The sequence below is a fragment of the Zalophus californianus genome, chromosome X (genome assembly GCF_009762305.2).
Source record: "Zalophus californianus isolate mZalCal1 chromosome X, mZalCal1.pri.v2, whole genome shotgun sequence".
Lineage (NCBI taxonomy): Eukaryota > Metazoa > Chordata > Mammalia > Carnivora > Otariidae > Zalophus > Zalophus californianus.
Window position 1 is genome coordinate 39,499,830 of NC_045612.1, and position 27,869 is coordinate 39,527,698.

At 36.5% G+C, this 27,869-nt stretch overlaps 1 protein-coding gene across 5 annotated transcripts in view; it reads right to left on the minus strand.

The window, feature by feature from the left end:
* The window catches only part of COL4A5 (collagen type IV alpha 5 chain), a 229,982-nt gene that overhangs the window by 77,405 nt on the left and 124,708 nt on the right, over positions 1–27,869 (minus strand). For all 5 annotated transcript variants that reach the window (XM_027609389.1, XM_027609392.2, XM_027609390.2 and 2 more), the window contains 13 exons: positions 26,286–26,348; positions 24,204–24,239; positions 24,074–24,115; positions 23,822–23,914; positions 22,332–22,385; positions 22,180–22,236; positions 21,889–21,933; positions 20,273–20,326; positions 18,638–18,679; positions 16,489–16,621; positions 4,875–5,048; positions 4,477–4,560; positions 678–770 (listed from right to left, as the gene is read on the minus strand). In XM_027609389.1, the coding sequence (XP_027465190.1) occupies positions 678–770; positions 4,477–4,560; positions 4,875–5,048; positions 16,489–16,621; positions 18,638–18,679; positions 20,273–20,326; positions 21,889–21,933; positions 22,180–22,236; positions 22,332–22,385; positions 23,822–23,914; positions 24,074–24,115; positions 24,204–24,239; positions 26,286–26,348 (970 nt within the window). The remainder of the gene's footprint in view (positions 1–677; positions 771–4,476; positions 4,561–4,874; positions 5,049–16,488; positions 16,622–18,637; positions 18,680–20,272; positions 20,327–21,888; positions 21,934–22,179; positions 22,237–22,331; positions 22,386–23,821; positions 23,915–24,073; positions 24,116–24,203; positions 24,240–26,285; positions 26,349–27,869) is intronic.

A 27,869-nucleotide genomic window follows, 5' to 3' on the forward strand; every position in this document is an offset into this window, starting at 1 on the left:
AAGACCTGTTAAAAATCTATTTCCAAGTGCTAAATGAATTGGTTTCTTTGGCAGACATACTAGACAGAAAGGTAAGAGATCTGTCTACTCTCAGCCCTGACACAAACATAAAGTGTGATTTCAAGAGAATATAATATTAGGATATCCCAAGAGGCACTTGAGAGAGTTGTGGGTCTGATGGATATCAAATATAATTTTGACTGGAAACAGGGAAGGAGGAGTTATATATAGAAAGAGGAATATGGGCAGCTGGTTGCCAAACTACAGTAGAAGCCCTGTCCCTTAATGACAACACGTGATACATCCCCAAAGACTAGAAGCTCTGCCACTGGAAACTACACTCAGGGGCCAGATATTATGAGCTTTTCCCCCAGCTTTTTGGAAGAAAGAAGTTTGACTCTGTATGAGTTATTTTCCTCACCATATGGAAAACAGGGAAGATATTTTTCTTGGAATAATATTGTCAAAATGCTTTAATGGAAAATATTGGTAGCTTCAGGTGTTAGAAACAAGAGCATAATTTATTTTGTAACAGACAGAGGCATTTCATATTTAATTATTTATGGATATGAGAGACTTGCTATAAAATGAGAAACTGTCATCATTATAAAACTGAGCTCACTAAAATCTAGCCAAGAAATATTTTTACAAGGTTGCCCTGAGGCAGAATGTTTTACCTGGAGGACCTGGAAGACCTGGAAGGCCAGGCTGACCTGGAGGCCCTGAAACACCAGTTCCAATACAGTTGAAGCAGGTGTCACCTTTGTCACCTAGAGAAAAGCATATTGAGGAACAAATTTTACTCAAAGGGGTATGTCTATCTCCTTTAGATAGGTTCTAAAGAAGTTAGCACCAAGGAACAACATTCCTACCCAACAGTGTAGTTAAGAGAAGCCTATATTAGAATCAACTCATTTGATAAATATTTGCCAAGTGCTTATTATTTGCCAAGTACTGGTTCCAAGTATCTGTGATATACTGGTAAACAAAACAGACAAAACAAAACAGGCAAAAATCCATGCCTTCATGGTGTTCATATTCTACCAGTGGAAAGGGATAATAAACAATGAAGGTAGCCAAGTATTTATATATATATATCAAAAGGTGTTATGTTTATAGAAAAAAATACACCTGGGTAAATGCGATTAGACATGCTAGGGATGGGTGGCAGTTTACAATTTTAATAGGGTGGTCAAATGAGATGATGATATATGATAAAATCTTAAAGAATGTGGCATGTGCCTAATGAATGTAGAGGTACTCTAGGAAGAAAGAATAGCCATGTTTGGCCTACTCAAGAAACATCAAGGAGACCAGATTGCTGGAGTAGAGAGAGGAAGGGGAAGCAGATCAGACAGTTCACAGGTTATAATGAGTGGCATATCATAAAACGTCACATAGGCCACCATAAAGCCTGGCTTTTACTATGAGTGAAATGAGAATCCAGTAAAAAAAATGTAAACAGAAAAGCAAGATGATATGACTTAATTTTGAAACAGATGTCTCTGGCTGCTATATTGAGAACAGAATGGACGTGCAATGATAGAAATAGGGTAATCATTTAAGTGGCTATTGCTGTAGTAATCTAGGAGAGATGACAGCTCATCCCAGAGTTACAGCAATGAAGATGAGGAGAGTTGGTTAGATTCTGGGTATATTTGAAAGTAGAGCTCATGGGATTTTCTCATGGATCATACACGGAATACAAAAGAAGAGAATCAAAGATGACTCCAAGGTTTTCAGCCCATGCAACCAAAAAGCTAGGGTGGCCTGCATTTAAAAAAGGGAAGACATAAGTGGTAAAATTATGGGAGAGGAGGTAGCAGAGATCAGGACTTTAACTTGATCAAGATGTCAAGTTCAAAATGTCCAGTAGACAGTTGGATATACTAATCTGGAGGAAAAGACTTAAATTTGAAACTGGAAGTCACTGGCAAATAGGTGGTATTTAAAGTCACGAGACTGACTGAATTGAGTTCAAATACAGAAAAGGAACAAGGACTAAAATACTTGGGGCATTCCAAAATTAAACGTTCGGTAGATAAATTTAAAATACATATGGAAATGCAAATTAAGCCAAGACTTACTATAAGGCTACAATAATTTAGATTGTCTAGCATTGGTGGAAAGAGAAACAAATAGAACAATGAACAAAACAGAGAGGTCGGAAACAGACTAATACATATAGTGTCATAAGATTTATAAGAAAAGTGCTAATGCAACTCGTTGGAGAAATGACAGTCTTTTGTACTACAATATTGAGTCAATTGGATATCCATGAGGGAAAAAAACTTTGATGCCCACTTCAAACTATACACAAAAATTACTTGAAGACAGATGAAAGATCAAAATATAAAAGTCAAAATAATAAAGCTTCTAGAAGAAAACACACAGAAATATCATCAGGTTCTTGGGATAAGCAAAGATTTCTAAAATAGAACATAAACAACACTAACCATAAAAGAGGACATTAAAGATTGGATTTCTTTAACTGCCATTTAAAAATAAGAAAAAAAGCACTTTACAAAGAGAATACATGAACTGTAAGAAAAGAGGCTCAGCATCAGTAACTCATCAGGTAATTGGAGACTAAAACCACTTTGGAAAACTGTTTGGTGATATCTATGGAAACAAAACCTGCACCTACCCCTATAACCCATCAATTCCATTCGCAGGTATATACACAACAGAAATTTATGTCCTACAAAATATATGTATAAGAATGTTCATAGCACCTTTACTTATAATAGCCCTAGACCAAATGCCCATTAACATTAGAGTATTTAGGTATATTGATACAATGAATACCAAAGAACAGTGAAAAATATTGCTACAAACAAAAATATAGGTATATCCTACAGACATAATATTAGCAAAAGAATCAGACACAAAAGAGCCCATACTGTATGATTCCATTTATACAAAGTTCAAGATTAGGCAAACCAATATATGATAGAGGATAAAATAGTGGTTACCTTTGGGAGTGCTGACTAGGGGGCACAAGAGTCTTCCAGAGTCCTGGAAAAGTTCTATATTTTGATTTAGATGGTAGTTACATGGGAGATTATATAGATACATTGAGAGAGAGAGAGAGAGAGAGAGAGGGAATGAGACATATGAGAGAGAGGGAGAGAGAATGAGATATATAGAGAGACAAATATACAGAAAGATATATATAGACATGTCTATCTCTATCACTACCTCTATATCTAATATATATATAATAGTCCAAGGAGGTATGAAGAAAACCAGGACAAGTGAGGGAAGTGTTTAAAAATGGAAAAATAGAGTAAAAAAAAAGAACTGAGACTTGATATTTGGATTAGCAGGGTATAGGCTGCTGGTGACTTGGACAAAAACAGCATCTGTGGAGTGGTGGATTAGGCAGTAAAATTTTGATTGGAGTGAAGAGTATCCACAGATAGTGAGTAGAAAATCCTGGGGTTTTGCAGCAATGGGAGCAGAGGAATAAAGCAGGATCTGGCAGGGAAAGTGGGATTATAATAAGGTATGTTTTAGATGGGTGAAAAAAGGTATATTTGGGGCGCCTGGGTGGCTCAGATGTTTAAGCGTCTGCCTTCGGCTCAGGTCATGATCCCAGGGTCCTGGGATCGAGTCCCGCATCGGGCTCCCTGCTCTGTGGTGAGCCTGCTTCTCCCTCTGCCTCTGCCTCTGCCTCTCATGAATAAATAAATAAAACATTAAAAAAAAAAAGGTATATTTGTATGCTGCCAGGAGTGATCCAGTAAAATGGAAAAACTGACAATGTGGGAGAGGCAGGAATTTCTGGAATGAAATCCTTGGGAACATAAGAGGGAATGGAATCCATTGTTCAAATAGAAGAACTGGCTTTAGATAGGAGCAGTGAGAGTAATAGGCAGGAAGGCAGAGTATATGTGCACAGATGCAAGTAGGTGGGTAAATGTGGTAGTAGTATGTGAAAATTCTCTTATTATTTCAGTTGGTCAGTAAAAGAGGAAGCAGGTCCAAATCTTAACATGAGAATGGAAGAGGAGGTGTTCAAAATTTGAGGAGGGAAGAGAAGGTGTAGTCTCAGAAGATGTGATAATTCGGAATTATCAAAACTAGGCTTTTGTTCCAAGTGAGTACAATGAAGTGAGAGGAGAGCGAAGGAGGCAAGGGTTTATACACGGGATTGTTTACAATGATTGATCCTGACATTTATAGGTTAAGAGGGAAGAAAGGACATCAAAAGGTTGAGGGAGAGTCAAAGTTGGTAGGGATCAGTGAGGTTGAAGTAATACTGGAGTCAGGTTATCAGAGGTAGTGAGCTAGAAAGGATACAGTGGTCGGAAAGTGGGACTCATAAAATCAAGATTATGGAAGTGTGCATTACAGGTGATGAGATGGCCTTGGGAGGAAGACCATGACAGTGAGTGACTGAGGTGGAGTGGAGGATATAGGGCACTTGGCTGAAGATCTGAAAGAAGGAAGGAACGACTATGGGGGTCAAACCTTTCACTCCTTGTTCTCCTTGGAGTCCCCTATCACCTGGAGATCCCGGAGGGCCTGGAGGGCCGGCTTCACATATCTCATCACCTGAGACAAGATAAAGGATAGCAAGCTAATTGTTGTGAAATATCCAGAAGCCTAAACAAAAAGAAAGCTTGACAGGCAAGGAAAAAAAAAAAAAAAAAGATCTATCTTCAGTTACTTCTCTGCAGTAATACCACTACCTATAAGCAAAAGGAAGATATAATAAGGGTGCTAATTTGAAGGGAAAATTTAAACATCAAGGAATCACCAAAAATCAAAAGTAGAAACGGTACAATAATGCCAACCTTCAGCTGGATTCACCTACAAATGAAAACAAAACGAAACCCACAGAACTTAAGGAGAAAAGGATAGCTTACTAGGAGGGATGTGAGGGCCAGGAGGGCCAGGAGGCCCTGGAAGGCCAGGAGCCCCAGGCTGTCCATCAAGTCCAGGAGATCCAGGAATAGAAATTCCAGGTGGACCTTCATCACCTTTCTGGCCCCTTTCTCCAGGAAAGCCAGGGGGGCCAGGAGGACCGGTAACCGAAGTCCCTGAGATAAAAAAAAAAAAAATTAAAGTGATCAAAATGATCTGACTTTAGAGATATTACTTTAGTTCTCAATGAGAAATAATAATAAGATCTTCCTTTAACGTATAATGCCAGTCATATTCTTATTTTTTCTATGAGAATCGACATCTGGAAAAGCAGGAAAAGTTTTAAATAATGTAAGTACCAGTTTGAGTGTAAGAAAGAATAATTTAAGGTAGCTGTACTACTTTTGGAAATGTACTGATAACCCTCTACCTGCTCTTCTTTGATGCTATGACCTTTTTTTTTTTGATGCAATGATCTTTTAATCCAAGAAATACTAGAAAGCCATTAGCAAGAGAAAAAGAGGCATCTAAAGTTTTCATGCAAACATGGCTCTATTTCCGGACATTCTTCCGCACTATTTTTCTATCATGAACACATCTTTTTAGAATAATAAAAATAATCATTATAATTATAAATGATTTGAATAATGTTTTCAAAACTGCTAAGGAAAATATACCCATTTTGTTCCTTTTAAAAACCATCTTTATAGGGGTGCCCGGGTGGCTCAGTCATTAAGCATCTGCCTTCGGCTCAGGTTATGATCCTGGAGTCCTGGGATCAAGCCCCGCATCGAGCCCCGCATCAGGCTCAAGCCTGCTTCTCCCTCTCCCACTCCCCCTGCTTGTGTTCCCTCTCTCGCTGTCTCTCTCTCTCTGTCAAATAAATAAATAAAATCTTAAAAAAATTTTTTAAAAATAAAAACCATGTTTATAATGATGTACTATAAGTGGGCTAATTGAATTTAAATAAAAAAAGAAAAGAAAATGCTTCTATCTTCATGAAAGATGTTAGTTGAAAAAATAAATAAATAAAAACCATCTTTACTACATTTACAAATTTATATTCTAAATGCATTTTAGAATCAGTTTGTCAGCTTCATTTCAAAAAAAATACTGGAATTTTGAATGAGATTAATTTGAATTTAAAGATTAAATTTTGGTAGAATCACCTGTTCATAATATTGAGTTCTCATATGAAAAATTAAGTGTATCTCTCCATTTATTTATTAATTTTATATTATTTAATGATCTCTTACAGAATTCTGAAAAAAGGTCTTACACATCTTTTGTTTGGTTTACTCATGGGTTAATTTACTACTGTGAATTTTATTGCTATTACTACTGTTAACTGGAATTTTTTTTCTTGTATGTTTAATTTTTTTTACTGCTGGTGAAGAGAAAGGCAAATAATATTTAAGTATGCAACTATCATATCTGGCCACCTTGCAAACATTCTAAGTTCTGTTAATTTGTCATTTGATTCTTTTAGGCTTTCTAGGTAGACTATGATAGGGTTTGTGAATAACTAAACTTTGGAGTTTTGTTCCATCCTTACACCTCATTTTTCTTCCAGACCTAGTGTACTGGCTGGTCTCTCCAGTGTAAGGACAAACGGTATAGGCAACTCTGAGTATGTGTATCTTATTTTTTATTTGAATGAGAATATTCCTGATGTTTTACCACAAAAGTATGACATTTCCTGTACAAACCTGTACTTGGTATATGAAGCAGATAGCTTCATCAAGTTCCCTTTTAAACTTAGTTTGATAACTTTTTTACCTTTTAAAAATTGAATGGGAATTTTATTCACTGTTTTCTTTGCAAATACTGGCCTATTCTCTTTTAATCTGTCAGTGTAGTAGTCAATTACAGTAAGGTTGAAACATCCTTGCAATCTTAGGGTAAAATCTAGTTGGTCATCTCATCATATTATTTAATATAGTTCTGAATTGATTTGCTGGTATTTTATCTAGGATTGTTGTTTCTACATTCATAAATGAGATTGAATTATAATTATTTCTAGTGCTATCTCCTTGGTGGTTTGGTATCAATGTTATTAAATTAAATGTCCTGGGGTGCCTGGGTGGCTCAGTCATTAAGCGTCTGCCTTCAGCTCCAGTCATGATCCCAGGGTCCTGGGATTGAGCCCCGCACTGGGCTCCCTGCTCAGCAGGAAGCCTGCTTCTCCCTCTCCAACTCCCACATGTGTTCCCTCTCTCGCTCTCTCTCTCTCTGTCAAATAAATAAATAAAATCTTAAAAAAAAAAAAACAAAATAAGGGGCGCCTGGGTGGCTCAGTTGGTTAAACGACTGCCTTCGGCTCAGGTCATGATCCTGGAGTCCTGCATCGGGCTCCCTGCTCGGCAGGGAGTCTGCTTCTCCCTCTGACCTTCCCCTCTCTCATGTGCGCTCTCTCTCTCTCATTCTTTCTCTCAAATAAATAAATAAAATCTTTAAAAAAAAAACAAAATAAATTAAATGTCCTTTTTAAAAAAAAATGTTCTAAAAGTTTGTAAAATATCAGAATTACTCACCCAACAACTTAGTAGAATTCATCCACAAAACCATATAACCACCCATAAAATGTTTTTTCATGGAAATCCTTAACATTACCAAATCTTCCAGAGTAATTAATCTACTTAGGTTTTTTTACTTTCTCAGGAAAATTTTAGTAATTTGTGTTTTTTCTTTCATGAGGAATGCGTATTTCATTTAGAATTTCCAGTACATTGATAGAGTTTTATAGTTTTCTTGTAATTAAAAAAGTTTAATTGTATTTATGGTAATAATATTTTCTTTATTGAATTATTTGTGCCTTTTCTTGCTTTTCTCTTGATCATATTTCATTCTTATTTTTAGCTTTATCAAGTTGTTCCTTCTATTTTGTTTATGCTTATTTCAGTTATTATTTTTTCAAATTACCTCATTTACTTTTAGTATTTTTAATTTTGTAATACAATTAAGGGTACCACTCTGGTTATTGTTTAATAAGTTTTGATATAAGGTTGTTTAGCATTTAGTCATTTCCATTTGTTTCTTCCTTACCTCCAAAGTTATTTACATATGTGCATTTTAATATACAAATGTAAAGATATTTGGTGCTTTCTGTTGTTAATTTCTAACTTCGTTTCCCTGTGGTCACAGAGCATAGCCTGCATATAATTTTAAAAGATTTTTTCTGGGGGCGCCTGGGTGGCTCAGTCAGTTCAGTTAAGTGTCCAACTCTTGGTTTCAGCTCAGGTTGTGATCTCATGGGTGGTGGGATCCAGCCACACACCGGGCTCCTGCTCAGTGGAGCGTCTGCTCCAGTCTGCTCTAAGATTCTCTCCTTCTGTCCCTTCCCCTACTTGCGCCACTGTGTGTCTGTGTGTGTGCACGCACGTGCACCTCCTCTCTCTCTTAACAATAAATACATAAATCTTAAAAAAAAAGAAAGATTTTTTCTGATCTAGTAGAGTCAATTTTTGTAAATGTTTCACGTAAGTTTGAAAAGAATGTATATTCTCTGCTGCACACAGCTTTTCTTTCTCCCACAAATGCAGCTTGATTGTGTTGCTCAAATCATTTATAACCTGATTTATTTTTTACCTCCTTAATATGTTAGGGATTTACCAATTTATCACTTGTAGTTTATCAGTTTTTACTTTATATATTCAAAGCTGTATTTTTAGATGTATAAAGTTTCATGACTTTTACATCATTGTGGTATAATTTATCTATATCTATGAAATGTCCATATGAAATATCTTTTTAATGTACTTCTTGAATTGAATTCTATTTCATACTATATTAGAATTGTTAAACCAGCTTTCTTTTAGATAGCAGTTGCCTAATATCTTTCAACTACTTTATTTAAAAAAAAATTATGTCCTTTTACTTTAAATAGGCCTATTATGCACAGTATATATTTTTTATTTCAATTTTATTTTAGTTTTTGTCTTTTAATCAGTGCTTAGTCTTTTCACATTTATCGGAATTACTGATTTACTTGTGACTTCTTGTCACCTTATATTTTATTTTCTATTTACCAAAGGATGTGTAAGTCATGCATTTTATTTATATTCTTCTCTAGTGGTTACTACTAAAATTTTGACCTATGCATTTAAACTTACATTTTTCTAAAAACTTAAGAGTTAATAATATTAGTATTCTCTCTAATAAGACAAAAAAACCTATGATTGACTTTCCCCTCTTCTCTCTGTATCACTACATCAATATGGTAATAATGTATATAATTTTAGTTCCACAAAATATCTTTCCTAACCATTGGTTCTTGTATCTTACCCATTCCCACCCCCAAGTTCATCCTGAATTCATTTCCTTCTTCTTAGACTAAACCCTCCAGTAACTACTTTACAGAAGTTCTGGAGGTGGTAAATTTTCGAAGTAGCCTATCTTCACACTACAATAACAGTTTGATGTAATACAGAATCCCAAATTCATAGTTATTTTCCTTTATCACTTTGAAACTGCTCCAATATCTTCTTCTGACTCTCATTGCTTTGTAGGTGGCCTGCCTTTTCCCTCAGAGAGTTTTTAAGAGCTTCTTTTTATCCTTAAATTCTAAAATGTCCCTACAATATGTCATCATGTATTTGTGTATTATTATTATTTTACTCTTGTTTGGTAATTCATACACCATTTCATAGGGGCTCATGTTTTCTTTCAATAAATAGAAGTCCTCAGTCATTAATTTTGCAAATATTGCCTGTTGTCCCATTCTCTCCTCCTTGAACTCCTTCATGGTAAATTTTGGAACTTCTAGGTTTATCCTTTTTCTCTTAATTTTTCTTTCATATGATCCAATTCTATAATGCTGCATCCTGGGAGAATTCCTTATCTGAATTTTCTAGACATAGTATGTGTTTAGTCTACTATCTTGAAATTAGAAATTCAAAGTACATACTTAGAATGAAATAGGACCCACATTTATTCTTTCTCCTTGGGGGATCACTGAGTCACTCATCTCATAATGTTAATATTTCATTAGTCAAATATTTGAAGGGTAGGGAACAATAATTTATTAAACATATATGTTTGCCAGGTGCTATGCCAGATGCCTTTTCATATTTTACATAAATCCATACTATCTCTTCATTTTAGAGATCATTCAAATAAACATGCTAGACAAGGATGTTACTCAGTCTATGGCCAAATTAGAAATGCTCTACTGTATTGTGTATCTTCAGTAAGGGAATGATATGATGCTCAGTACTGAGTCCCCAAATTTTATAGCAGAGCAAAATCACTATGGGGATTTCTAAACAGGTATTTCTGGAATTCTAAGTGGATAGTGCCATTTACTATTTTAATATATGAAATCTTATCAAACTAGGCATTATTAGAATAGCATTCCCTTCCATAGCAGAATAAAAAATGTAATGATTAATTTTGGGATCACAGAAACATTGGGTGTAGTTTATTAATAATAAAAGGTAGAAATGGTATTTTTAGTGTAAAAGGGAACTATCAAATGGACTTGGCTTCTTTTTTTTAAAGTACAGGTGAGTTTTTTGGGAAAAGATGGCAGAAGAGTAGGGGACCATATTCCAACCAGTCCCTGGAATTGAGCTGGATATCTATCAGACACTCTGAACACCCACAAAATCAGCCTGAGATGTGAGAAGATAGATCTGGATCTCTACAAACAGAATATTGCAGGCTGTTGGTTTTGAGGTACGAAGCAGGGAGCCGTGATTCTGCGGGCAGATATTGGAGGATTAACAGAAGGGGTCAGAGCCAGGCCAACAGGATTCTACACCACCCAGGAGCGATAGCCTCCGCGCTGGGGACTGCGCACAGACTCACACACCGGTAGTGGTGGGAAAAGGACTTTAGGGCAGCCCCCAGGACAGAAACCTGGAGGGCAGGGCCGCTTGTGCTAACTGGGGGCAGCTGGCGGTTTTAGAAGCACAAAAGGCAGAGACATGCCCCGACCTGGAGCTGAGGACTGGGAGCGCTGCTGAGGGGTGCACAACCCAGGATGCTGCAGTTTATAGCAGCACAGACAGAAACGGAGATAGTATGGCCTGGAGAAGAGACTGCGACCTCTCTGCTCTGAGGCAGAGGGTTGGAAATGGTCTCTTCTGCTCTGACTCTCGGAAGAGACGCAGAAAGCTGCCAGAGAACAAAAGCTGCAAAAAAACTGGTTTTCACTGAGCCACCACAGGGGGGAGGGCAACTCTGCCCAAACAGGGTTGCCTGAGTAACATCGCAACAGGCTCCTCCCCCAGAAAACAGGCTGGGAAAACAAGAGGCCAGCAACCCTAAGGTCCCTAGAAAACAGGTGCATCTTGCTTGGGTTCTGGTCAATAATTTGGACTCTATACATTCCCTCCACCACTCATCAACAAAATAACTAGGAGGAGGAACCCCCAAAATAGGAAAGACTCAGAGATTATGACTTATGCCACAGATTTACAAATGGATTCAGATACAACCAAGATGTCGGAGACGGAATTCAGGCTAGCAATTGTGAAGACAATAGCTATAATGGAGAAATTAATTAATGGCAACATGGAGTCTCTAAGGGCAGAAATGAAAGCTGAATTGGCAAAACTTAAAAATGCTATCAATGAGATCCAATCTAATCAAGATAATCTAACAGCTAGGGTAAGCGAGGCAGAAGAACGAATTAGTGACCTAGAAGACCAATTAATAGATTAAAAAGGGAAAAGAGGAGGCCAGGGAAAAACAACTCAGAATCCGGGAAAATAGGATCAGAGAAATAACTGACACCAAGAAACGTCCCAATGTCAGAATTATTGGAATCCCTGAGGGGGTGAGAGAGAGAGAGGACTAGAAGATATATTTGAGTAAATCGTAGCTGAGAACTTCCCTAATCTGGGGAATGAAACAAACATTCGTGTCCTAAAGGCAGAGAGGACCCCTCCCAAGATCAAGGAAACCAGGCCAACACCCTGGCATGTAATAGTAAAACTCGCAAATCTTAGAACCAAGGAAACCATCTTAAGGGTAGTTAGGGGGAAGAGATTCCTTACGCACAGAGGGAAGAACATCAGAATAATGTCAGACCTATCCACAGAGACCTGGCAAACCAGAAAGGCCTGGCAAGACATATTCAGGGTACTAAACGAGAAGAACATGCAGCCAAGAATACTTTATCCGGCAAGGCTGTCATTTAGAATGGATGGAGAGATACAGAGCTTCCAAGACTGGCAGAAACTGAAAGACTATGTGACCACTAAGCTGGCCCTGCAAGAAATATTAAGGGGGGGGGGGGGGTTCTATAAAAGGAGAAAGACTCCAAGAGTGATATAGAAATGAAATTTATGGGGACAATCTATAAAAACAAGGTCTTCAGAGGCAACACGATGACAATAAATTCGTATCTTTCAATAATCACTCTCAACGTGAACAGCCTAAATGCTCCCATAAAATGGCACAGGGTTGCAGATGGGATAAAAAGGACCCATCCATATGCTGTCTACAAGAGACTCATTTTGAACCTAAAGATACATCCAGACTGAAAGTGAAGGGATGGAGATCCATCTTCCATGCCAATGGACCTCAAAAAAAAGCTGGGGTAGCAATTCGTATATCAGACAAATTAGATTTTAAACTAAAGACTGTAGTTAGAGACACAGAAGGACACTATATCATTTTTAAAGGGTCTATCCAACAAGAAGATCTAAAAATTGTAAATATCTATGCCCCTAACATGGGAGCAGGCATCTACAAAAGCTAACTGTTTACCAAAATAGAGTCATATTGATAACAATACGTTAATTGTAGGAGACCTCAATATTCCACTCTCAGCAATAGACAGATCATCTAAGCAGAAAATCAACAAAGAAACAAGAACTTTGAATGACACACTGGACCAGAGGGACCACATAGATATATATAGAACATTCCACCCTGAAACAACAGAATACTCATTCTTCTCGAGCGCACATGGAACTTTTTCCAGAATAGACCACATACTGGGTCACAAATCAGGTCTCAACTGATACCAAAAGACTGAGGTTATTCCCTGCATATTCTCAGACCATAACGCTTTAAAACTGGAACTCAATCACAAGAAAAAAATTGGAAGAAATTCAAACACTTAGAAGCTAAAGACCACTCTGCTCAAGAATGTTTGGGTCAACCAGGAAATCAAAGAAGAACTTAAACAATTTATGGAAACCAATGAGAACGAAAACACATCAGTCCAAAACCTATGGGATACTACAAAGGCGGTCCTAAGGGGAAATACATAGCCATCCACGCCTCACTAAAAAAATAGCAAAATCCCGAATTCACCAACTAACTCTACACATTAAAGAACTAGAGAAAAAGCAACAAACAATGCCTAAGCCACGCATTAGAAGAGAAATAATTAAGATTAGAGCAGAGATCAATGAATTGGAAACCAGAAACATAGTAGATCAGATCAATGAAACTAGAAGCTGGTTCTTTGAAAGAGTTATAAGATCGATAAACTACTGGCCAGTCTTATCCAAAAGAAAGGAGAAAGGACCCAAATTAATAAAATTATGAATAAGAGGGGAGAGATCACGACTAACACCAAGGAAATAGAAACAACTATTAGAAATTATTATCAACAAGTATATGCTAATAAACTGAGCAATCTGGATGAAATGGATGCCTTCCTGGGAAACCTATAAACTGCCAAGACTGAAACAGGAAGAAAGTGACAACCTGAATAGGTCAATAACCAGTAAGGAGATTGAAGCAGTGATCAAAAACCTCCCAAAAAACAAGAGTCCAGGGCCTGACAGATTCCCTGGGGAAATCGAACAAACATTCAAAGAAGAAATAATACCAATTCTCCTGAAGCTGTTTCAAAAAATAGGAACAGAAGGAAAGCTTCCAGACTCATTCTATGAGGCCAGGATTACCTTAATCCTCAAACCAGGCAAAGACCCCATCAAAAAGGAGAATTTCAGACCAATATTCCTGATGAATATGGATTCCAAAATCCTCAACAAAATCCTAGCTAATAGGATCCAACAATACATTAAAAGGATCATCCAGCGCAACCAAGTGGGATTTATCCTCGGGCGGGATGGCAAGGGTGGTTCAACATTCGCAAATCAATCAATGTGATAGAACACATTAATAAGAGGAAAGAGAAGAACCATATGGTCCTCTCAATTGATGCAGAAAAAGCATTTGACAAAATACAGCATCCTTTTCTGATTAAAATTCTTCAGAGTATAGGGACACAGGGAACATTCCTCAAGTTCATAAAATCCATCTATGAAAAACCAACAGTGAATATCATCCTTAGTGGGGAGAAGCTGAGAGCCTTTCCCTTAAGATCAGGAACACAACAAGGATGCCCACTCCCGCCACTATTGTTCAACACAGTACTGGAAGTCCTAGCAACAGTAATCAGACAACAAAAAGAAATAAAAGGTATTCAAATTGGCAAAGAAGAAGTCAAACTCTCTCTTTTCGGAGATGACATGATACTTTATGTGGAAAACCTAAAAGACTTCACCCCCAAATTACTAGAACTCATACAGCAATTCAGTAATGTGGCAGGATACAAAATCAATGCACAGAAATCAGCTGCTTTCTTATATACTAACAATGCAACTGTAGAAAGAGAAATTAGAGAAACAATTCCATTTACAATAGCACCAAAAACCATAAGATACCTCAGAATAAACCTAACCAAAGAGGTAAAGGATCTATACTCTAGGAACTACAGAACAGTCATGAAAGAAATTGAAGACACAAAAAGATGGAAAAACGTTCCATGCTCATGGATCGGAAGAATAAACATTGTTAAAACGTCTACGCTACCTAGAGCAATCTATACCTTCAATGCCATCCCAATCAAAATTCCAATGACATTTTTCAAAGTGCTGGAACAAACAATCCTAAAATTTGTATGGAATCAGAAAAGACCCCAAATCACCAAGGAAATGTTGAAAAAGAAAAACAAAGCTGGGGGCATCACATTGCCCGATTTCAAGCTATATTACAAAGTAGTGATCACCAAGACAGCATGGTACTGGCACAAAAACAGACATATAGACCAATGGAACAGAAGAGAGAGCCCAGATATGGACCCTCAACTCTGTGGTCAAGTAATCTTTGACAAAGCAGGAAAAAATATGCAATGGAAAAAAGACAGTCTCTTCAATAAATGGTGCTGGGAAAATGGACAGCCACATGCAGAAGAATGAAACTTGACCATTCTCTAACACCATACAGAAAGATAAACTCGAAATGGATGAAAGACCTCAATGTGAGACAGAAATCCATCAAAATCCTAGATAGAACATAGACATTATCCTCTTGGACGTCAGCCACGGCAACTTCTTTCAAGATACATCTCCAAAAGCTAGTGAAAAAAGCAAAAATGAACTTTTGGGACTTCATCAAGAGAAAAAGCTTCTGCACAGCAAAGGAAATAGTCAACAAAACAAAGAGGCAACCCACAGAATGGGAGAAGATATTTGCAAATGACACTAGAGATAAAGGGCTGGTATCCAAGATCTATAAAGAACTTCTCAAACTCAACACCCCAAAAACAGATAATCAAGTCAAAAAATGGGCAGAAGACATGAACAGACACTTCTCTGAAGAAGACATACAAATGGCTAACAGACACATGAAAAAAATGTTCGTCATTAGCCATCAAGGAAACTCAAATCAATACCACAATGAGATACCACCTTACATCAGTTAGAATGGCAAAAATTGACAAGGCAAGAAACAACAAATGTTGGAGAGGTTGTGGAGAAAGGGGGACCCTCTTACACTGTTGGTGGGAATGCAAGTTGGTATAGCCACTTTGGAAAACAGTATGGAGGTGCCTCAAAAAATTAAAAATAGAGCTACCCTATGACCCAGCAATTGCACTCCTGCGTATTTACCCCAAAGACACAGATGTAGTGAAAAGAAAGGCCATATGCACCCCAATGTTCATAGCAGCAATGTCCACAATAGCCAAACTGTGGAAAGAGCCGAGATGCCCTTCAACAGATGAATGGATAAAGAAGATGTGGTCCATATATACAATGGAATATTACTCAGCCATCAGAAAGGATGAATACCCAACTTTTACATCCACATGGATGGGACTGGAGGAGATTATACTAAGTGAAAAAAGTCAAGCAGAGAAAGTCAATTACCATATGGTTTCACTTCTTTGTGGAACATAAGGAATAGCATGGAGGACATTAGGAGAAGGGAGGGAAAAATGAAGGGGGGGAAATCAGATGGAGAGATGAACCATGAGAGACAATGGACTCTGAGAAACAAACTGAGGGTTCTAGAGGGGAGGGGGGGTGGCGGGATGGGTTAGCCTGGTGATGGGTATTAAGGAGGGCACGTACTGCATGGAGCACTGGGTGTTATACGCAAACAATGAATCATGGATCACTACATCAAAAACTAATGATGTATTGTACGGTGACGAACATAACATAATACAATTAAATTAAAAAAAATAAAGTACAGGTGAGAAATTTGGTGAGAAAGTCTACAGTATGAGTTGAGAAGTTCCCGTCATTTAAAAGATACTCATGTCTTCTACTGCTATGCTCATCCTGGAACCAGTACGATAATACTGGACATGTGAATTAGCAAAGATGCTATAAACACAAGAACATTAAGTACAGTCTCTTTTACCTGGAGGTCCAGGAAGGCCAGGTGGACCCTGTATTCCAGGAAGTCCTCGCTCTCCTTTTTCTCCAGGCAAGCCGGGTAACCCAATGTTTCCTTTTTCTCCTACAGTTACACCAGTCCCAGGCCTAGGAATTACCTTTATTATGAAAGAAAAAAATTAAGGAACTCAAAGAGGAAGAGGCCTGTTCTCCTAAAAATAATCTAGCAGCTACATACAATTACAGTGCCATCATTTTCACAAAGCTCCGAATGCAAAATCATCAAGACTACTACACAGATTATCACTCACATTCCGTATCACTCGTATCCTTCAACTAATTAGAAACTGTTTAATACCAGCAATAATATTACCACCCTCCTGAGCCCCAGGCTTACAGAGGTAGAATTATTTTTGAATTCTCTTATCACATTCAATTCATTCCAGTTACCTAAGCCTAATAATTCTTTACTGAAAATGTGTCTCTAATTTGCCTCCTTCTTTCCTGTTGCCACAGCTACTATGCCCATCTCACACTTGGACTAACAGAAGCACCTTGGAGCTTCTCCCCTTCAATCCAAATCTACTGCTAGGATATACTTCCTCAAAAATCAATTTCTCTGTGTTAGCTACCCTATTTAAGGACTCAAAATTGCTCACTACTTCTTACTATGTCTGATGCTACTTTTCACCCTGGACTCTGTCAAATCTCTTCTCACTTCCAAGACCTCTCTCACCTATTTCATCTCCTATTATTTCTAGCAGTGAAGTTTTAGGAGAGTGAGGTCTGTCTGATTATGACCACTTCATGCATCTTGCACATTCTTGCCTTTCACTCTGAATATGCCATTTCAAATATCTATAATGCCTTTTCCCAATATTTCCCTTTAACAACCCACATTTCTTTCTTCCTCTAAACAAAATGAAACAAACTCATCTCTTTTAGGATGGCTTTATTGATTAGAATCAACTAATTGATCATTCCTTTTCTCTTGGTCTTCTTAGAATCTCAGTGTCTAAAGAATTTCATGTTAAGTACTTGAAATATAAAGAAAGTAATCTCATGGAGCTATAATGATAATTAAGCTTTAGACTTAAGAGACTGTTGGACTGAAGAACAAATCAACACCTACTGGCAAAGTGCAATATTTCATCCTGGTTCTATTGGATAGAAGAAATATTCAGACAAAAGGAGACTGAAAGTTGTGGGACCTAGAATGGAGATGATAGTTCAAAAGGGAAAGTTCAAAAGCTGCTGGATAGGACTGCATTCTCAAAATTTTCATTTCTTCTGTTATTTATCAAAATGTTATTATCTCATTTTATAAAGGAACTATTTCTCAGAGAGCTAAGATTCTGATTTTAAAATGAAAGTGAATAAAAATTGTCTAAGATATTTAAGTATATCCTCATTAGATTTGTTAAGCACTAAGTATCAATATCTGAGACTGACTATAGACAGCAAGAATTAATGTTACTCAAACGTCTGAACATACAGACGCTATGACACTTGCACCGTTGCAGATTCAATGCAGTATAAAACCCAGAGTCTTACCAAATTTCAACCAAAGGAAAGCCAGTATGTCAAACTGTAGCAATGATATTTTATTCTTATTATGATTGGAAATATATTTGACTTAAATTCCATGGTGAATGCAAACATGGTAAAATCTGTAAACCTCCTAATTAATTTTTCATAGAGCAGTTTCCTACATTTGATTAAGAGCCCCTAGAAAGCACATACCCAAGGAAGAAAGAGGTGTGAATCAGACAATTACAAATTGAGAAAACCTATTAAGACCAAACCCATCTTTCCAGAGCTCTGCAGGGAAAAGGGCCAATCCCTTGTTTCCCAAGTTTCTTTTATTGAACCCTTATAAGCACCACCTGCACCACCTGCTGGTTACTTGAGAAATAATTTAGCAATCATGATGCAAAACAACCCAATGCCATAATTTTGGATCTTTACTATGGAGAAGTAATATACAGGCAGAACAATACAAAGACATTGAGGTCAACATTACTGAAGTTTTTAGATGTAGACTTTTAAGCCAGTAAAAGTTACTAATGACTTGGAATTTTGTGTTTTACGAGGAAAAGGTACAGAGGATATTAAGGCACAAAAATAAAAATGCATTCATAAATCTGATAAATGAAGACTAAAAAAAAACTTACAAGTCCAGGAGGCCCAGTTGGGCCAATGTCACCTTTTTGGCCCTGTTTAATACAAGTGTAAAGTAGATTAGTAAAAATCACATGAAAACATCGATTTCCTTAAAAACATAGCAGATAACTAAGTTTCATAAAGACCCAGGAATCCACAATAACATATCTCAAAGAGAAAACAACGTGAGGTAATGAGATGGTACTGAAATAAGCGCAGGAAGACTGGTGATGTTGTCTCAGATTTACTAGCTACACGATCTTGATCAAATCAATGAATTTATCTGCCTTATATATAAACCAGACTTCTAAGGTATTTCTAGATGCAACATCCTTTGATTTTAAGATTCCTATGTTCTAACAAAGTATAAATACTCTATAAAGAAGATACTGAAAAAAAATTGGTACCACGAGAATCTGTTAAAATTGTTATATTTTTTACATATAGCCATGTTTCTTTTAACAAAACTTGTCAAGGGCATAAATTTAGTGTTATTTCCATTCGTGACAGATATGTTAGAGCTGATGGACTTAACTACAATCAGCAACAGCTAATTAATTATAATTGCTTTTGTGGGTTACCTCTTAGAAACTAATGAAAGACAAATTCAGAGACAAAACGGTTACTCTAAACCAGTAGCTACAACAGCATGAAAAACACAGTACGCAACTGTTATTCTACTGACCAAGACCTAAGGATAGATGTCTCTCTCAGACCTCTATTCTTGTTCTAGGCTTGTTCATAGGAACTCTTCATCTATCTAAAAGCTTCATTTAGTTTAAAGAATTACTCAGTCCTATCACTTCACTTACTACTTGAAAAAAAAAAAATCTTGTTCTCTGAGTATTTATTATCTTCCTTTATTCTGGCTGTGCCTCCTAGTCCAAGCTTGAAGTTGGATCTAGGTTAGAGAAAAACCACCATTAAAACATGCACCCTCTGGGTACATTCAAGTTTGTAGCACCTTTTCCTCCTTGCCCTGCAAAACAAAGCTTTTCAGTATTGGTTTTCACATAAAGCATTTAGAGACCACAGAGATCGGAAAACTGGATATTTTTGTGGTCTGCTATAAATAAGGGAAATGTGGGCTTCACACGTTCTTTCAAAGTCACTTTTTTTTTTCAGAGTCACTTTTTAAAATAGATGACTAAATAAATGACCTTCAGTCAGACTGTATCGCCAAATGGAAAAAAAAAAAAGTGACAAAGAATTAGCCACAGACTTTCAGACAATAATTGCACAGAGAATGGAAATGTTTAGTGGAGACATTCTAAATTCACAGCTACGAGCCTTTTTAGTATGAGGACCTCACTAAAATAGTGCTGAATCCACTTTCTAGAGAATAAAAGTTTTGCCGATACATGCTCAAAATGAAGGCACCAACTTTTCACAATGGAAATGCTAAAGTTAAACGATTCTTCATGTATTTCCACCACATGTATTGGGATTTAGGACAATGAATTAAAATTCAGAGGAAATGATACAAAAGAAAAAGGAGCAACACCAAAAGAGGAATAAGGAAGGTATGTTTTGAATATAAAAGCTAAGTTATTAAGAACTTTTTCATTTAGAACTCAAACTTGGGAAAGAAAAGGATTATGTTAAGTAGAATAAAACCGGTCACTTCAAAGTATTAAAATTCTTACCTTTTCTCCATCCCTTCCTGGTTCACCAGGGTAACCAGGATCACCAGGCAAACCCTTTAAAATATAGAGATCAGGGTGACATCAGCAAAAATGGTGGAGTAAGGATGTCTAAACACCCTCTCCTTCATAAAAGCAACAAAGAACATTGGCAAAAATGGTCAGAGTCAACTTTTTTAGAACACTAGAAATTAACCAAAGGCTTATCGCAATCCAGGAAGTATTTGTTGGGGAAAACAAAATGACTTAATCTTGGTAAGATCACAGAGCTTTGTAGCATTTTATCTTGCTCTAGTCCCATCACCCTTCCTCAGTCCCTTGAATGATATCCTTGAAAACCAACAGCTCACAATCAAGGTGAAAACCAGCAGCCTAGTAGCAAATGGAAGGGAAAGAACAGGGATGGAGCTTCTTCGAAGACCTAGTCCCAAAGAGTTGTTATTATTTGACCTGTCTGGTGACTATCTTTATTTGATCTGACTTGAGTTTTTCCAGTGAAAACAGAGAACAGTCTTTTCCCTGAAGATATCTGTCAAAAACAATCAGAGGCAATTATTGACCATCATGGCTGCCTAAATCATGAAACAAAGACCAATCTGTCAGGAGGTAAGGCCCTAAATTTACCTCCTTACGCCATTTTATGTTAAAGTAATTTGTGATTATAGAGTTTACAAATTGAGGACTACCTGTTTAGCAAAATCATCTGGAAACCAACTTATCTGATTTTAATACTTTCAACTTCTAGCTTGTTAAGAATTACTGTTTTCCTTCAGAATGGTCTCCAAAATTTCATCAAATTTTCTGTCCTTGAAAACCTCTTTTAACATCTACTGTGCATACTCTTGATACTGAGGCTGCTTGAAATAATGTTCCTAGACTTGCATGTTTAAATTTTCCTCTTTATTTTTTAGTAATTAGAATGATCTGTCAAAAACTTTTATTGAAAAAACTTATGTTCACACAAAATACTGTATGTGAATGTTTTGAGCAGTTTTATTCATAATGGCCCAAAGGAGAAACAACCAAAATATCCTCCAGTGGATAAATGGATAAACAAACCTTGGTACATTCCTACAATCAAATACTACTCAGCAATAAAAGGAATGAACTATTGATAAATAGTACAATGTATTATGCTATGTGAAAGAATCCTGATTCAAAAAGCTATATATAATATGACTCCATTTAAATGACAATCTGGAATAGGGAATATCATAGGGATGGAGAACAGATCAAATGCTGCCAGGGGCTTTGGGTGGTAGGGGAGAAGATGACTACAAAAGAACATTGGGGGAACTTTTGAGGGTGATGGAACTGTTTTTGATTTTAAAGCTGGTTATACAACTGTATGTGTTTGCCAAAACACATAGAACTGTATGCTGAAAATGGTTCATTTTACTGTATACAAGTTATAGCTCAATAAATCTGACTTAAAAAACCTGAACTTTGTTTTTTAACAAAGAAATTTTCAATTCATATTCAAAAGAGAAGGTATAATTTCCATTCATAGTAACTATTTCCAAACCCAAGCCTGTTTGCCATCCTGCTTCTCTACAACCACATACAAATGTTGCTATTTGGGGGCAGGGAGGTGAAGGGGACGGGCTTTATCTACTCACTGGAATTCCTGGTTGGCCATTCTCTCCATCTTTACCCGGTTTACCCTATAAGATTCAAAGAAATGCAAGAATATAAATTTGTTATTTAGGAAGTATGAGATTAAAGAATATAATAAGCTTTATTCCTGCCTTGGACTATTAAGTAGACTTTTCAGACTTCAATATTGTAATATAAATAAATGAATATGACATTTTGAGACAAAGAAAGTAGGATTTAAGAGGAAAGAATAAAATTACACAAACATGCATTTAAAATCTTTTGCAAAAAGAATTAGGGGTCATAATACTTACTCTTTTGCCAGGCTCTCCTTGCTCACCCTTCTCACCTTTCATACCACCTGGAGGACCCTGTACAACAAAAGTAGTTTTACACTGGTTCATGGAGTGCTATGTATCAATACCAATTTACATTAAATGACATTAAAGAATTTTAGGTAACTTACCGGAGGACCACGTATCCCTGGAGGTCCAGGAGGTCCTCGGTCACCAGGAAGTCCCTATGCAGTAGTAGGGGAAAGGAAAGCAACATTAATACTAGAGCTAGCTAAGAATACTTTTAACAAACTGTACTATAGACTCAGGCAGTATAACTAAAGATGACAGGATGTTTCTTTTTTTTTTTAAGATTTTATTTATTTATTTGAGAGAGAAAGAATGAGAGATAGAGAGCACGAGAGGGAAGAGGGTCAGAGGGAGAAGCAGACTCCCTGCTGAGCAGGGAGCCCGATGTGGGACTCGATCCCGGGACTCCAGGATCATGACCTGAGCCGAAGGCAGTCGCTTAACCAACCGAGCCACCCAGGGGCCCCGATAACAGGATGTTTCTAATTCAAAGTTGAAATCTGCTAAGCAAAAGAACCAAGAGCCATCTTTGCTTACTTCAGTTCATTTCTAATGTATGTACAAGCTGAGTTTTGAGGTAAATAAAAAGACAACACTTAAAATTAAATTATTAATGATACATTTTATAAAAAGCAAGAATACCTAAAACTAGGAGATATAGGGGCCATATAACACACATATATTTGGCAGAGAATTAAATGACCCAAATCCATATTGATGGTGGAGTTTCAATACAATTTGTCCTTTATTCTTAACTTTATTATTAGCATTTAAAGTGAAACAACAATGTACACACTTTGTTCAAGGGTGGGTCACTATGCTATAAAAGATATGTATGATCTCATCTACTCTAGTAGAAGCAAGGTACTACTTCTAAACACAAGGGTTTATAGAATAATACTCTTTGTATATCAGTGAAATGTAGAGAAGACAGTCATCTAAGACAATGACCATCGACCTTACCATGACCTAATTTTGTACATGAATGCATTATTCGTAACAGCCAAAAATGCAAACAATCCAAATGTCCATCAACTGATAAATGGATAAACAATATGTGGAATATTCACACAACGGAACATTATTCAGCCATAAAAAGAAATGAAGTATAATATATGCTACAATATGGAAGAACCTGAAAACATACTAAGTAGAAGAAGCCAGAAACAGAAGACCATATATTGTATGATTCTATTTATGTGAAGTGATCAGAGTTGGCAAATCTACAGAGCCAAAAAGTAGGTTAGTGGTTGCCTAGGGCTAAGAGTTTGGGGAGAAATGAAGAGTGACAACAAATAGGTATGGGGTTTTGGAGGTTGGCTGATGAGAATGTTCTAAAATTAGATTGTAGTCATGGTTTCACTACCCTGTGAATATACAAAAAAAATAGAACTGTACACTTTAAATGGGTGAATTGTATGGTATGTAAATTATATCTCAATAAAGCTCTTTAAAAATTTAATCATCTCAAATTCTTGTTATTTTTAAAGTACCTTCACATATAAGTATATTTCAACTTATAATGAATGCATTTTAATGAAATGCCACTGTTATAGCAAAATGTTCATTGATTTCCTCTCTACATACTCACCTGATCTCCTTTCTGAAACTCTACATCAATTGGTCTTTTCTGTTCACTGATCTGCCCAGGTGGCCCAGGGGGGCCCTGAAGACCTTGCTCACCCTGTTTGCAAGATTTAATAAGAAAGTAATATTTCATAATTTACACAGACAATAATATAAAATGTAAGCTAAGTCAGATGCAAGAAGCAAAAAGATGAGCTCAAATGACGAGGAAAGGAGAAAACTGAGGGCTGAATAATCAACATTTTTCTTTACTCACCTTTTCACCCTTGGGTCCCTGGAAATTTAAGCCCATATTCCCCTGAAGAGAGAGGTTTTAGTTTAAAATCTCATTGACACTAACAGAAAGAATTCACACCAAATAAAAAATGTGCATAAAAGAAAATTACCTTTGGTCCTGGAAGTCCTGGTGGACCAGGAGGGCCCTAAGAATAGAAGACACGGAAAAGGAAAAAAGGGATATATTAATAAGTTTATTAAAAAATTATTCAGTTTTAAAATAATTATTTGGTTTCATAAAAAGCAAGGACAAAGCCCTTCAAAATAATATTTTCCTGTTTTTTTTCTCACATTCAAATTGATTTTAACAAACCAGATGAATGTGGAAACTTCCTGTGACAGCATACAAGTGGGCAGGGGAAGAAATACAAGGATATGTAGAGGCAGAGGGTTAACACCCCAGTGCCAAAAACCAATACAAAAGTTAATCTCAACAAACATATAAAATTTCTCATGTCAGAATTATAGGTAAGAAATTTAGGTGTCATAAGGCAATTAACTCTCTAGTTCTAAAAAGCATGTGTTTACTTCTTTAGCTCAGTTTTATTTTTATGTGACCTGACTTTGTAATGTTTCAAGGCTTGAAAAGTTAAATAGGCATTTGTTTGCCCAAGTGTATCACCTCTTTGATCTCAATGGATCTATTCATTTACATATTGTACCCTGGTGGCATTTCTAAGACTTCGCTTCAACCTGTTGAATCAGGGTTAATTGAAGGAACATTCAGAAGTGCAGAGTGAATCAGTTATATAGCCACAAGAGTTGAGGAAATTCAAGAAGTAACACACCTAGGGTATACTGATGCTGTAACAACAGAGTTAGGAAAAAGTGCCATAGTCCAGAGTCTCATGTTTTGCAGGATGTCTACAACTAAAATAGACTAAACAAAGGGGGTTTTCTAATCCTCGTGTAGATATTTCCAGGAAAGCAGAAATCACAATCTTTTCTGGTAGATTCTTTTAGTATTTTCCAAATGTTATTTCCTTCATTCAAAAATAGAGGACCAATTGTCACAAGCAAAATTGTGCCATCTATAAAGGTATAATGAAAACTGTCACTTAAATATATGGTAGATGAGAGAGTGGCTATATGGTAGATGAGAGAGAGAGTGGCACATGAGAAATTACTTTTACGGAAGTACAATTTTCTTTCCCTTTTAAAAGGCAAAGCTCTAAGTCCAAAACATGACTTGAATGAAATCGAAGTATTTCAGGGGCAAAAATACTCAGAATTTAATTACAGTAGAAAATATGAGTGACCATAGAGGTAGTAAAGCAGAACTAGCTGCATAGTCAAGTCTTTAGAAGTTTTTGCTTCTTTCCTGGGGTATACAAATCCTTACCCCATTGCAGAGTGATTTACTACCCTCATCAATCCTACTGTTTTGTCACAGGCCCCTCAGAAATGAGAGCCAATATTTTTTTCTGAATACCCATTTTTGTTCCTCTTAAACAGAAAACTGCAGTTTGAAGAAACATATTTCATCAAGTGACTAGAGAACTGCCCTAGAAGACTGACTGCAATGGCTACAACTTTAACACTGACACATCAAGAGGTAACCAATGAAATATTTTATTTTAAATCTTTCTTTGTGTGTACCTCATTTTCCCCCAATTATAAAATGAAGCTATTACTTAGCACATATATTGTTCACCATAGCATTGTAAAATATCCTGCAAATAAAAAAATATATACATAGGGGCGCCTGGGTGGCTCAGTTGGTTAAGCATCTGCCTTGGGCTCAGGTCATGATCCTGGAGTCCCGGGATAGAGCCCCGGGTCGCGCTCCCTGCTCAGCGGGAAGCCTGCTTCTCCCTCTCCCACCCCCCCCACCCCCGCTTGTGCTTGCTCGCTCTCTCTCAAGTAAATACATAATATTTAAAAAATAAAAATAGGGCTCCTGGGTGGCTCAGTCAGTTAAGTGTCTGCCTTCAACTCAGGTCATGATCCCAGGGTCCTTGGCTCTCTGCTCAGTGGGGAGCCTGCTTCTCCCTCTGCCTGCCGCTGCCCCTGATTGTGCTCTCTTTCTGTCAAATGGGTAAATAAAATCTTTAAAAAAATAAAATAAAATAAAAATATAGATCATAAACATTGAAAATGCATTATACTTTCAAATAGTAGAAATAATATTACTATTCCTGAGAGAAAATTTTTTTAAAGTAGGAGAAATGAAATTACAGAAGCAAGCTTACCATCAAACCTGGTGGTCCTCGGGGACCAATTGGCCCTGGTAAACCAGTAGGACCAGCTGGGCCCTGTTATAAAGGAAGTGAAGAAAACGATGAAAAAAAAAAAAACCTCTCACTGTATCATGCAAAGAATTAATGAATGAAATTTTAACTTAAGTAATTGCCAGAATTTGGTTACACAATTCTACAATTCTGCAGTATTATAAGCAGAATTTTAAAATGTATAAGAATAAAAGGATTAAGTAACTATAAAGAAATTCAACTAAAAAGAATGGCTACAGCTTTTAGAAAACTGATGTTTTACAGTGGCAGATAACAAATGTAGGACAAATACACAGTAAGGAAGTTTTACAAAATAAAGTGATAAAGATGGGTGTTTAGTGGGACTTTTATGCTACAAATGGGAAGGGAAGGACTACCAGTTTCCAGGTGGCTTCTCTGTTTTAAAATAAAAAATAACTATGTATTTACCCAAAGAAAGTGAAAACACAAATTTGAAAATGTATATGAACCTCTATGTTTATTGCAGCATTATTTACAATAGCCAAGATACGTAAGTAACTCAACTGTCCATCCATAGATGAATGGATAAAGAAGATGTGGTGTGTGTGTACACACACACACACACACACACACACACACACACACACACACACTGGAATATTACTCAGCCATAAAAAGAGTAAAATCTTGCCATTTGCAACATGGACAGATCTAGAAGTTATAGTGCTAAGCGAAATAAGTTAGTGAAAGATAAATACCATAGGATTTCAGTCATATGTGGAATTTAAATTAAGAATTTAATTTAATCAAAACAGAGAAATTAAAGAGACAATAAAAAAGAACAGATTCTAAATAAAGAGAACAAACTGATGGTGCCAGAGGGGAGACAGATGGAGGAATGGGTGAAATAAGTGAGACAGATTAAGAGTACACTTATTTTGATGAACACTGAATAATGTACAGAACTGTGGAATCATTATATTGTACACCTGGAACTAATGTAACATTGTATATTAATTATACCAGAATAAAAAATTTAAAAAAATTTTTAAAGGATGCAAAAATTAATTAAATTAAATAAAAAATAGATTATTAAGACAAAGAAGGAAGTGAGAATAACTGGGACAACAGATAAAGGAATGATGCAAATTTTGTGGAACACAATTTGGCATCTTCAAAAGCTGAAAATTTGACTTCAGTGAAATCCAGCAATTCTATATCTAGGTATAAATCCTGGATTATTTGGTAATTTAAAAAAATTCCCAAACAACCAAATATTCAATAATAGGAGATCAGAGAAACAAACTGTAGTATGTTCACACAATGGAATGTTATATGGGAGTGAAACTGAATGAACTACAGTCACATACAATAATATGGATGTATCTTAATATAGCTAGTGGAAAAAGTTGCAGAACTATATAAATGTTATGTTATTTTAAAAGCAAAATTAAACACTCTTGTTTAGAGATATATGTATTTATGACAAACTATCTTTAAGGAGCAACAGAAAACTCAAAATGGTACTTATATCTTCGTAGAATGCAGAAGGATGTGACTGTCAAGGAAACCCCAGGTTGACTC